The sequence below is a fragment of the Lemur catta genome, chromosome 17, assembly GCF_020740605.2.
Source record: "Lemur catta isolate mLemCat1 chromosome 17, mLemCat1.pri, whole genome shotgun sequence".
In the NCBI taxonomy this organism is placed as follows: Eukaryota; Metazoa; Chordata; class Mammalia; order Primates; family Lemuridae; genus Lemur; species Lemur catta.
In genome coordinates this window covers 23,318,044-23,330,702 of record NC_059144.1, presented here as the reverse complement: position 1 = coordinate 23,330,702, position 12,659 = coordinate 23,318,044, and the positions used below count along the sequence as shown (strand labels likewise).

At 38.5% G+C, this 12,659-nt stretch overlaps 1 protein-coding gene across 3 annotated transcripts in view; it reads left to right on the top strand.

Annotated features, from left to right (window-relative positions):
• ITCH (itchy E3 ubiquitin protein ligase) overlaps nt 1–8,718 on the top strand; it is a 113,262-nt gene extending 104,544 nt beyond the window's left edge. For all 3 annotated transcript variants that reach the window (XM_045528776.1, XM_045528777.1, XM_045528778.1), the window contains 2 exons: nt 1,949–2,021; nt 6,095–8,718. In XM_045528776.1, the coding sequence (XP_045384732.1) occupies nt 1,949–2,021; nt 6,095–6,194 (173 nt within the window). In that variant the 3' untranslated portion in view covers nt 6,195–8,718. The remainder of the gene's footprint in view (nt 1–1,948; nt 2,022–6,094) is intronic.
• The last annotated feature ends 3,941 nt before the right edge of the window (nt 8,719–12,659 follow it).

Below are 12,659 nucleotides of genomic sequence, written 5' to 3'. Positions count from 1 at the left end.
AGAATCTTCTTTATTACATATTAATTTGCACTATTAAATGCTCTTCCATCTATGTAGTTAGAAATACTGCTGGGTGTGATGGCACAAGCCTGTAGTCCTAGCTACTCAGGAGCCTGAAGCGTAGGAGCATCACTTGACCTCACGTGTTCAAGGGTTTAGCATGTTATGATTGTACCTGTGAATAGCTACTGCACTGTAGCCTGGGCAACATAGCAAGACCCCATCTTAAAAAAGAAGAAATTTTCTAATATATTGAGTACAGAGAACATGCAGAGTTAACTTTAATGTGTGTGTAACACCACCAAACAACTTTAACCATCCCTTTTCATACGTTTCCTATATTACTAGATTTTTACATAACTACTTGTGAAAACAATTCAGTGTTATTTTATTTCTTTCTTTGTGTCTTTCTTTTATTTTTTTGAGACAGAGTCTCACTCTGTTGCACTGGCTAGAGTGCCATGGCGTCAGGCTGGCTCACAGCAACCTCAAACTCCTGGGCTTATGTGATCCTCCTGCCTCAGCCTCCCTAGTAGCTGGGATACAGGCATGCGCCACCATGCCCGGCTAATTTTTTACATATATATTTTTAGTTGTCCAGCTAATTTCTTTCTGTGTTTTTAGTAGAGACAGGGTCTCACTGTTGCTCAGGCTGGTGTCGAACTCCTGAGCTCAAACGATCCACCCGCCTCGGCCTCCCAGAGTGCTAGGATTACAGGCATGAGCCACCACACCCAGCCAATTCAGTGTTATTAAATACAAAAGTACTACAATTTATATTTGTACTAGTTTTAGTCAGGTGGGACATGAGAAAATTCTCAGTGCCTGACAGTCCCACATGTTGCAGAAAATTTGCCCCTTCTAATTAAAAAATCTAGTAGCACTACCAGTCATTGTGATCACCAATAAATGCTTCCTAGGGAGCAATACTGACCGGTTAGAAAACCATTGCTTTATGATCACCATTCACAGCTATCTCCAACAGAAGGTAAATGAGAGATAAGAATTGGGGTGTGGGTGTGGGTATGTAATGGTATGCCCTACAGGACCTGTAAGTTCAAGCATTATCTTTTTTTTTTTGTATATATTTTAGTTGTCCAGCTAATTTCTTTCTATTTTTAGTAGAGACGGGGTCTTGCTCTTGCTCAGGCTGGTCTCAGACTCCTAAGCTCAAACGATCCACTCTCCTCGGCCTCCCAGAGTGGTAGGATTACAGGCGTGAGCCACCATGCCCAGCCTGTTCAAGCATTATCAATATTCAATTCACTACAATGTTTATATTTCATAAAGTTATAACAATTCTGTATTTAAATCAAGTTTTATTGTATAAGACAATGGAAAATAGTTTCCTTATAGTATATAAAACTAAAATTAAGCTTTTTGTGTGTTGTTATATGTGTTATTCTGGCTAAGGAATGCTAGATAAAACTTACTGCTGGCAGGGCACGGTGGCTTATGCCTGTAATCCTAGCACTCTGGGAGGCCAAGGCGGGAGGATCGCTTGAGGTCAGCAGTTCAAGACCAGCCTGAGCAAGAGTGAAACCCTGTCTCTACTAAAAATAGAAAGAAATTATCTGGCCAACTAAAAATATATAGAGAAAAAATTAGCTGGGCATGGTGGCACATGCCTGTAGTCCCAGTTACTCAGGAGGCTGAGGCAGGAGAATTGCTTGAGCCCAGGAGTTTGAGGTTGCTGTGAGCTAGGCTGATGTCACGGCACTCTAGCCTGGGCAACAGAGTGAGACTCTGTCTCAAAAAAAACAAACAAAAAAAACTTATTGCTGAGCACCACTCCTAGAGTTTCTGATTCAGTAGGCTGAGGTGTATATAGGCCCTGTGGACTTGTAATTCTTACAAGTTCCCTGGTGATACTGATGCTGCTGGATTGGGGAGCACATTTTGAGAGTCATTACACTAACCAGCTGTTCATGATTTCATTATGTTTTAGGGAGCAATGGACCACAGAAATTCTGCATTGAAAAAGTTGGGAAAGAAAATTGGTTACCCAGAAGTCATACCTGGTAAGTAAAATGAGAATAGAGAAAATAGCCTTTTTCCATTTATCCTATAGCTATTTAAAGCCAGTTAGAAATGAAATATTTTCCCTATGGTATTGAATTTTTATTATTATTTTAATAGATGTGGGGGTACAGGTTAAATTCTGTTACATGTATATATTGTATATTGGTGGAGTCTGGGCTTTTGGTGGACCTATCATGTGGGTAGCGTACATTGTACCCCATGGGTAATTTTTTGTCCCTCACTCCCTCTCTTCCCCCTTGTGAGTCACCATTGTCCATTATACCACTCTGTGTGCCCTTGTGTAGCCATAGTTTAGATCTCATTTATAAATGAGAACATGTGGCATTTTTCTGTTCCTTAGTTATTTCATTTAGGATAATCACCTCCATGAATTATTTTCAACAGCTTTTTTGAGGCATTATTTATATAAAATAAAATTTATCTGTTTTAATGTAATGATATTTAGATTTACAGAGTAGTGCAACCATCATTGTAATCCAGTTTTAAAGCATTTTCTTCACCCATGAATTATCCTTTATGACCATTTGCAGTCAATCCTTTTTCCCACCTCTGAATTAGATTTAGAATTCTTCTGACTTTTCTCAGAAGGCAGGGAAAGAAATCAAAGTTAGGAGACCTACTTTCTAACATAGTAACCACTATTTTCTCATTTTAAATGTAGTTTAATCACATTTCCAAAAATGTACAGGACTAAAAAACAACCCTAATCTTATCTCAAATACAGTTAATATGTTGGAATTCAACTTAATGCAATAATATAAACTTTATTTTGTGGGATATATTTCAGTGGTCATATATGGTTCTTGCTGGGTATTCTTTTCTTCCCTCATCTCACCCTTTTACTGTTTTATTATCTATTCCTTTATGTTTTTATACATGTACGTACATGTTTTTTTTTTTTAATAACACTTTTATTTTTTATTTTTTGAGACAGGGTCTCACTTTGTCACCTGGGCTAGAGTGCAGTGGCATCCTCAAAGCTCACTGCAACCCCAAACTCCTCGGCTCAAGTGATACCTCCTGCCCCAGCCTCGTGAGTAGCTGGGACTTACAGGCATGTGCCACCATGCCCAGCTAACTTTCCTATTTTTTGTAGAGACGGGGTCTTGCTCTTGCTCAGGCTGGTCTCAAACCCCTGACCTCAAACGATTTTCCTGCCTTGGCCTCCCAAAGTGCTAGCATTACAGGTGTGAGCCACTGCATCCGGCCCCTTACTTTTATTGATACATAACACGTCATAATATTCACCCTCTTAAAGAATGCAATTCAGTGGTTTTTAGTGTATTCACAAGGTTGTGCAACCATCACCACTAATCCCAGAACATATTTTTCACCCTGCAAAGAGCCCTGTACCCCTTAGCAGTCAATCCCTCTCCACCCTCATGCAGCCCTTGGTTACCACTAACCTACTTTCTCTGTCTCTATGGATTTTCCTATTCTGGACATTTCATGTAAAGGGAATCAGAATATATAGCCTTTTGTGTCTACCTTCTTTCACTTAGCATGTTTTCAAGGTTCATCCATGCTTTAGCACATATCAATATTTCATCCCTATTTAAAATTAATTTTTATTTGTGGTAAAATATACATAACATAGAATTTGCCAATTTTAAGTGTGTACAATACTGTGGCATTAAGTACATTCACATTGTTGTGCAGTCATCACCACCATCCATCTCCAAAACTTTTTTCCAACTTGCAAAATTGAAACAATACCCATTAAATCATTAAATCATCATTACTCCCTCTCCCCAGGTCCTGACAACCACCATTCTACTTTATGTCTCTGTGATTTTTGAGTGCCTTATGTACTTCGTAAGTGTGGGATCCATATCTTATTTGTCCTTTTGTGACTCGCTCATTGCACTTAGAATAATGTCTTCAAGGTTCATCCATGTTGTAGCATGTATCAGCATTTCCTTCCTTTTTAAGGCTGAATAATATTGCATTGTATGGATATACCACATTTTGTGTATCCATTCATCTGCCAATGGATACTTGGGTTATTTTCCCCTTTGGCTATTTTGAATAATGCTGCCATAAATATAGGTGTACAAATGTCTATTCATGTCCCTGCATTCAGTTCTTTTGGGTATATACCCAGAAGTGGAATTGCTCAAACATGTGGTAATTCTATTTTTAATTTTTGGGGAAATTGCCATACTATTTTCTATAGTGGCTATACCTGTTTACATTTCCACCAGCAGTGCAAAAGGGTTCTAATTTCTTCACATCCTTGTCGACTCTTGTTTTCTTTTTCTTTTTTTTTTTAATAATAGCCATCCTAATTGGTGTGAAGTGGTATCTCATTGGGGTTTTTATTTGAATTTCCCTAATGACTAATGATGTTGAGCATCTTTTCATGTGCTTATTGGCCATTTGTATATCTTAGGAGAAATGTCTATCCTTTGTTCATTTTTGTTTTAATTGTTTGAGTTGTAAGAGTTCTATATATTATATATTCTAGATATCAGTCCTGTATCAGGTATGATTTGCAAACACTTTTTCCCATTTTGTGGGTTGTCATTTCACTTTCTTATCATATTCTTTGAAGCAGAAAAGTTGAATTTTGATGAAGTTCAGAGTGTCTTTTTTCTTTGGTTGCTTGTGGGTTTGGTATCATATATAAGAAATTATCACTGAAGGTCACAAAGACTTACTTTATGTTTTATTTGGCCGGGCGCGGTGGCTCACACCTGTAATCCTAGCACTCTGGGAGGCCGAGGCGGGTGGATCGCTCAAGGTCAGGAGTTTGAGACCAGCCTGAGCAAGAGCGAGACCCCGTCTCTACTAAAAAAAATAGAAAGAAATTATCTGGCCAACTAAAATATATGTAGAAAAAATTAGCTGGGCACATGCCTATAATTCTCAGCTACCGGGGAGGCTGAGGCAATAGGATCACTGAAGCCCAGGAGTTTGAGGTTGCTGTGAGCTAGGCTGATGCCACGGCACTCACTCTAGCCCGGGCAACAAAGTGAGACTGGGTCTCAAAAAAAAAAAAAAAAAAAAAAAGACTTACTTTATGTTTTATTGTAAGAATTTTATAGTTTTGGCTCTTTAGGTCTGTGATCCATTGTGAGTCTGTTTTTGTGCATGGTTTGAGGTAGAGTTCTGGCTTCATTTTTTTGCATGCAAATATCCAGTTCTTTTCGCCATTGAATCGTCTTGGCACCCTTGTTGAAAATCAGTTGACCTTAAATATATCGATTTTTTCTAGATTCTCAATTATGTCCTGTTGATCTAAATATCTGTCCTTAATGACAGTACCACATTGCCTTAATTACTTAGCTTTGTAGTAGGTTTTGAAATTGGGCAGCATGTATCTTTCCAGCTTTTCAAGGTGGTTCTGGCTATTTTGGGCCCCTTGGATTTCCATATGAATTTTAGGATCAGCTTGTTCCTTTCTACATAGAGTTTGGCTGGGATTTTGATATGGACTTCTTTGAATCAGTAGAGCAATTTGGGGAATACTGCCATCCTAACAATATGAAGTCTTCTGATCCATGGACATAGGAATCTTTCCATTTAGTTAGGTCTTCCTTATTTTATTTCAACAGTGTTTTGTGGTTTTCATTGTATAAGTCTTACACTTTTTATGTTAAATTTATTATGTATTTTACTTTTTGATGCTATTGTAAATGGAATTATTTGCTTAATCTCATTTCAGATTGTTTATTGCAAGTATATAGAAGTACAGTTGATTTTTGCACATTGATCTTGTACACGTGTTTTGATTCGACCTCTAACCCCTTGCTTTTTTCAAACTTGAAACATACTGTACTGTGCTGTAATTATACTGTTGTGAATAGCTTATCTCAGTCACACATGAAAACCAGCCTCATTACTTTGTGAGGTTCCATGTTTTAATTTGCCATAACTAACAAAAGTCATAATTATAAGTTTACAATTATGTTATGGTCAGTTACAATCAGTTACAGAACTGATATTTGAACCCAGTTTTGCCTGGCTTTAAGACCAGTGTTGCTATAGTACACTGCCTATTTGATTCTTTGTAAATTTCCATTCTCAAACTAACAATTTTTACTTCTAGCTTTAACCGCCTAGACCTGCCACCATACAAGAGCTACGAGCAACTGAAGGAAAAGCTGTTGTTTGCCATTGAAGAAACAGAAGGATTTGGACAAGAGTAACTTCTGAGAATTTGCACCATGAAAGGACAAGAAGTTATTTGCAATGTTTGTCCTTTTCCTTCTCTGCCTGTTGCACATCTAATTGTAAAATTGGACTGTGACTGTTTAGAGAGTTATCTGAGTGTAAGTAATTTAATGTTATCATTGAGATTTATCTCCCAGTGATTCTGGATTTCTACTCTCAGTGTTTCCAGAAATCAGATCTGCACATGACTAGTCAAAACCTTACTTAATACGAGATTTAACACAGCAATGAAATCTGCCTTGTCTTATTCCACTAGACTAGATTGTTTCCTTAACAATTTTGTATATGTGTCAAAAGTCTCACTTGGGAGTAGGTTTTTTTCTTTTAGAGATTCTGCAGATATGCAGGGAAGTCCCTTGGTAACTGCAATATACAAGATCTTCCTATTAAGCCTCTTGGTAAGAGGTATTAAAGTGCAAGCTCAGCCCAGCTTCTGGGGTTGTGAGCAAACTTCTGGCTTGTGCTCTTCCTCTCATTTCAGCCTGGCCTGACTGTTGTTTTTCGTTTGTGGAGCATGAATCTATGCACTTCCTAGAAGTGATGCAAGACTCTTGTATCTCTCTACAAGGTAGTTTTATCAATTTGAATACAGGGAAGAATTGGTCCCAGCTTGCGAATGACTTCATACCTCTCTTCATTTGGAAATGAAACTTTACAAACAGTATTTACACTGTGGTTCCTTCACTGTTTTTAAAGTTAACCTAGAATTGGAATTAATTTAGATGAATTCATCTAAGGCCATTGTTGATGACTTTTCTATATTCCTCTACATAATTGAAGCTTTGTAATTTTATCATAATCCAACAATTTCAGTTATATTTAATTATTGCTAAGGAGTTCAATTTGTAACCAGAGTGCTTTCTAGTCCAAACAGAAGTCAGTGAAACAATTTCTAAAATCACATTTTCATTTGGGAGGGAGAGCTATAATACTGGCTAAAAAGAAAAGAAGATAACATCTAGTAACCACAGAAATTTATTCTCTATGTGAATTAAAAGTCTTCAAATTTATCATTTCTTTAACATATATTGTAGTAGTCATTTCCATTCTTTACATTGTCCTGAACTGGATTGATATTCCTCATCTGAAATATTATTTTCACCCTTAAAAATTTTAGCAAGTTTTCCATTTTTTTCTCAAGACTATTTAATTTTAGACTGCTCCAATAGTAACTGATTAATGCACTTTGAATTTTTCTATAGTAAATTCTTTTCACTTGGCCTAGCTTAGACTTTCAAGATGGCTGCTGTCATACATTTGACTTTATGGGCAGTGAATGAAGCCCAAGCCAGCTGAGTCTCTATTATAGGTGAACCTGAGGACAACCTCAAAACTCACATAACAGGGGCTTTGCCATGTTTCAGTAGCATAGCATGAACAAGCAACATTAAGCCAAGAATAAGCAGAAAGTAGCAGACCCCTGTTCCCTTATGGAAAGAAAATGGTTTTTCTCCCTAACTGCTCTTCTATATTTACATCCTGGAACAATAAAAACATTTTTTTTAAACTTGTGTATCTGTACTCTAAGACACTGCCATCATAAAGCAGAGACTTATGTGAATGAAAAGATTGCCTCATCAAGAAATTGTCAGGGTTAAAGGGGGAGATTACATTCTCTTCAACCCTATATTTGTTTTTTATTTCACATGCCCCAGGAAATGTGTGGTCTCAAAAGCCCTAGTTGTTTCCAAAGTAGGGACTCTGCCTTTTTGTTGGTAGGGGGAAAAATGCTATTGCTTTGTCTTACAGAGCGAATGTTTGCCAACTGTCCATTCATTATATAAATCTGAACTTTGGTAATATAGGCTATGAAGATTAAGCCTTCTATAAAGACTTCCTATTGAGGTGAATTCTCATACTGAAACATAGTTACATACAATAATTACTAGAGATTTATGAGATTAAATTAAGAGATAATGTAAGAAAATAGACTTTTTTGGTTCTACATAATGCTTCATAATTCATTTAGGGACCTAGAAATATTGTGTGAAAATGTATAAATATCACCCAAAAGGCTTTCTGCCCTATATTTTTAAAATACAGAATAGTTATATTTGAAGTAGTCCTGGCCCTAGTTCTATAGGGCTTGGCTATTTAATATTTTTATGAAAGAAATGTTTAGTTCTCGAAAAGGTAAATGCTTGTATATATTTTTGCAGCCTGGGATCTCCCTACTCCATTTCTTCCTTTAATTTAAATGGCCACATGTATATGTCTTCCCTGCTGTGTTAGAAAAATGGGGGCTGGATATCCCAAGAATCAGAGGTTATATAAAAATATTGCAGATAGACAGCAGACATAAATATCTATCAGATGTTATCTTAAATTTTGGTCCAAACTGACTATTTGGAAATAGATTTATTGTGTTTAATTAGAGCTTTTTTAACTAAATTGCTTTTAGAATCCTTTTCCTTGTAAGCATTGTAAATGCTAATAAATCCTGTTAATTTTTTTTTTTACTGCATGTTACGTTGAAATAAAAACAAAATGAGCAATTGACTTATTCTTCTGCTCTTTTGTGGGGAGAGGTTGGGAAAGGCAACATTCCACAGCCTAGTCAGGAGAGAAGGACCTCACTTATTTCATCAAATGGAGTGGTTTAAAACTGATCAAGAAGTTCATAATAATGTATTCCTGCTCTGTCTTTTATTATCATATGTCAGAGTAAAAAAGACTCTGATTTCATAAGACTTAAAATAGTTATTTTAAGTTTAATTTAAAATTCAGATACTGTACTCAGGAGGCTGAGGCAGGAGGATTGCTTGAGCCCAGGAGTTCAAGTCCAGCCTGGGCAACATAGTGAGACACTGTCTCGGGGGGGGGGGGGGGGGGGGCGAGGAATCAGGTACTGATTTTTCATCAAGAGATTGACAGACCGATGTCAGCTCATCAGAAATTTTAACGAAAACATGCTCAACTACCCACAGAGGTCTCATCCTATGTGAAGTATTTCAGTCAAGCCCATTCTGCCACTTTTTACTTATCTGGTTAAAAATCTGAAATGTTATCAAGGGCGATTCGTGGAATTTAAACTTTTCGTCTGTTATTATATCCCTCCTTGTTTTGGGTGTAACTCCATCCTTCTAAACTCCATGTAGTTTAGTATTGTTGGTATCTCCAGCCCCCCCTCCTTTTATTGCTTTTCTTTTAGAGTTATTTACAAAATTGCATTATGCTTTCATTAACTAATAACAAGGAATGACAGCACTGGATTGTATATTACTATGTTGGAGTACCTTTGTTTTCTTGGAGTATAATTTGTAATACTCAGGTAACTCTACAAGTACCACAGGGAGTCAAGTGCATTTAAAGTTCCCTCGGGTTGCCTCACTTGTATTTCCTTAAACAATGTAAGACTGTGTTTATAATTAAACTTTTTTGGTCCTTCATTTGTACACTTCTGTCAGTCTTGGGTAAGAAGCTGTTGTCTCCCCCCAACCTCCCACAGAGAAGACTTCTATGTTACCCAGGCATATAGACTTCTGCCGCTCAGCTTTCATAAGTGGCAATTTACAGCCTGTCCTGTGGTGTGTGTGGGTAGAAACAGACTAGAAAGATCTACTCAGATGAGGTTGTATTTGGTGCCTATGTTGAAGATGACGACATCTACAAGGGCCACTAACAAACATTAGGGCCTCCATCTGAATTGCTTTTCTGAGACAACTGAAAGTGCTCTAAGACAGGACCCCAGCCATAACTGCTGAATAGAGAACCACCCTAGCTACCTAGATTGACTGTTCTCTACAAGCTGGCTTGCTCACCTACTGAAGTTTCAGTAGACCTTTTTCTTACTAGGAAACCCAGATGATCATGCTCTCATTTAAAACAGAACCAAGAGAAAGGCAAAGGGAAATTTAATACGCTGATCTAACAGTGATTGGAGAACATAAACAGGCCCCTCCCAGGTCCTGAGTAGTAGACCCTGTCCTATTTATTAATAATCTGTCTCAGAAGCAACCAGAAAGCTCTAGCTTCATTGTGGGTAAGAAAAAGGGCAAAGATACACCTCCACACATACATTAAGCATGAAATCTTCTACAGGGAATAAGTAGTTGTTCTTACTGACCATCCCCAAACTTACAAAGCATCAAACTGGGACTCAGCTGTGGCTAACTAGCTGCTGTTCTCTGGACTTTTAAGAAGAATGTCTCACATCATGTAACACCAGAACAAAAGCTGCTGTTACCTGCTGCTCATTTTGTTGTCAGACCCCATGTGTTTGTAGATCTCCTTTGTGAGCAGGACATTTGTGGGGTGGAGCCAGGGGAATCTTCTGGTTGACAAGGAGAGGAGACCCCATAAGGATAATGTTGGTCCCTTATGAACAGGTTCCTGTTGAGCATAGAGTAGCCATGGACAATACGATTTCCTCAAAACACCCCACAGGGAAGGACCTTGAGAATAAGCAGTCATACTTGCAATGACTAATTTAGCCATTCCATCTAATTAATCTCCAAATCCTATCAAATATTTTTCCAAAACTTTTTTGAATCCTTTCCCTCAGAGCTGACCCCATTACCACAGCCCGCATCCTTTACCCATAATCTGGTCGACAGCAGCAGCCTCCCGTTGTCTTTGCTTCCATTCTCCCACCTCCAGTCTATCTTCTGTGCTGCCTCAGGGTGATCTATGGAAAACCTCAGTCTCATGCCTCCTCTGCCTAAAATCTTACAATGATTCCTCCATTACCACAGAATAAACTTCAAAATTTGTAAGCCTGCCACTCAAGGACACTCTTGGCCCTATCTCCAGCTCCTTCACTCTTGTTTGGCCCCAGTCACATGAACTATTGGCCATTCTTTTTTGCTTCTAGGATTGCAATACATATTTTAAATTATTTCACTCCTCTCAGTCCGGTTCTATATATGCAAGATAGTGGTGATGATCCCTCCTGTGCTTATCTTCCAGGATGTTTTGGAGTCCAGTCACTGCAGCACTTTTTTCCCCGGCTAAATCCTTTCCTAATGTTTCCAGCATTCAACAGTCATTCCTTTGTATTCGATCCTTTTTTAAAACCTTTATTTAAAAATTTTACGTTTACGGAACTGTTGCAAAAATGGTACAGTGAGTTCCTGCATGCTTTTCAGCCAGCTTTCCCCAGTGTTAACATCCCACGAAGCCAGTTATCAAAACTAATAAATTAACATTGGTTAAAAAAGAAAAAAAACTCTAGGGGATGGAGGTATGACTACATGGTGAATGCCAGGCACACTGTCTGGAGAATGGACACGCCTGAGGCTCTGACTCAGGGGGATGGGCGGGACACGGACAATGTATATAACCTGAGCTTTTGTACCCCCATGAAGAGCTGAAATAAAAAATAAAAAATATAAAAAAAAAGACAAAAAACTCTACAGCACTTACTCTGATTTCACCAGTTTTTCCACCAATGTTGTTTTTCTTTGTCGTTGGTCTCCAATCTGTGACAGTTCCTCATTCATTCCTTGTCTTTCACGACCTTGGGATTTTTGAAGAGTACTGGTTAGGTACCTTGTAGAATATCCTCTAATTGGGTTTTCTCACGGTGAAGGCTGGAGGTTTTTGTGAAAAATACCACGGAGGTGATGTGCCCTTGGCACATCGTATCACAGGGCACAGGGCATCAGTATGTCCTGTTACCAGTAATATGAACCTTGATCTCCTGATTAAGGTGGTATCTGCTAGGTTTCTTCGTTGTAAAGTCACTATTCAATCTTCTTAACATGCAGACACACCCTTGAAGGAGCACCAAATCCTTCCCCACTGAAGAGCTGCTACCGTGGAATGAAAATTTGGAGTTAGATCACCACGGTTGATCTGATTTAGCAAGCTCCAGTGACTCGAAGAGACAGCATTTGTAAAGTATCGGGGATACGGACACTCCCTATTGTAGAGTAGGACTAAAACAATATTTTAGTTTGTTTGATGGTGACTTGTTTTTTTGGTCTTAGCTAACAGCCAAATTCCGCTTCTGTACACAAAGCTTGCTTGCTTATTGCTTGATTACGATAAAGAGCTAAAACCATGCTCAAATGCAGTTAAAAAAAGAAAAAAAAACGCACCGCAGGTGGCTTCCTGATAGGGAGGCCGGCTGTGCAGGGCGAGTGTCCTTGGGGAGAGAATCTCCTGGGAGGGAATCTCTTGGAAAAGAGTCTCTTATCAGAAATAACTAGCAACAGACTCCAGCAAAAAAAAAAAGTATAAAAGCTTTGTTTTTACCCCAGGGCGGGGTCCTAGTTCGTAAAGAGACCACTGCGTTGGTGCTCTGGGACTTGGACCCTGGCTCGAGCCAGCCAATAAACTCCTTTGCCTTTTGCAGCCTTGGACTCTGCCATTCTGTTCCTGGGGCCGAACGGGGAACCGGTTCTAACACTATGCTACTGGAGATAACGCATTTGTTAAGTGTTCACAGTAACGTGGCGCAAGGTTCACCAAATGGCCGCGTGTTTTAGCATAAGTTA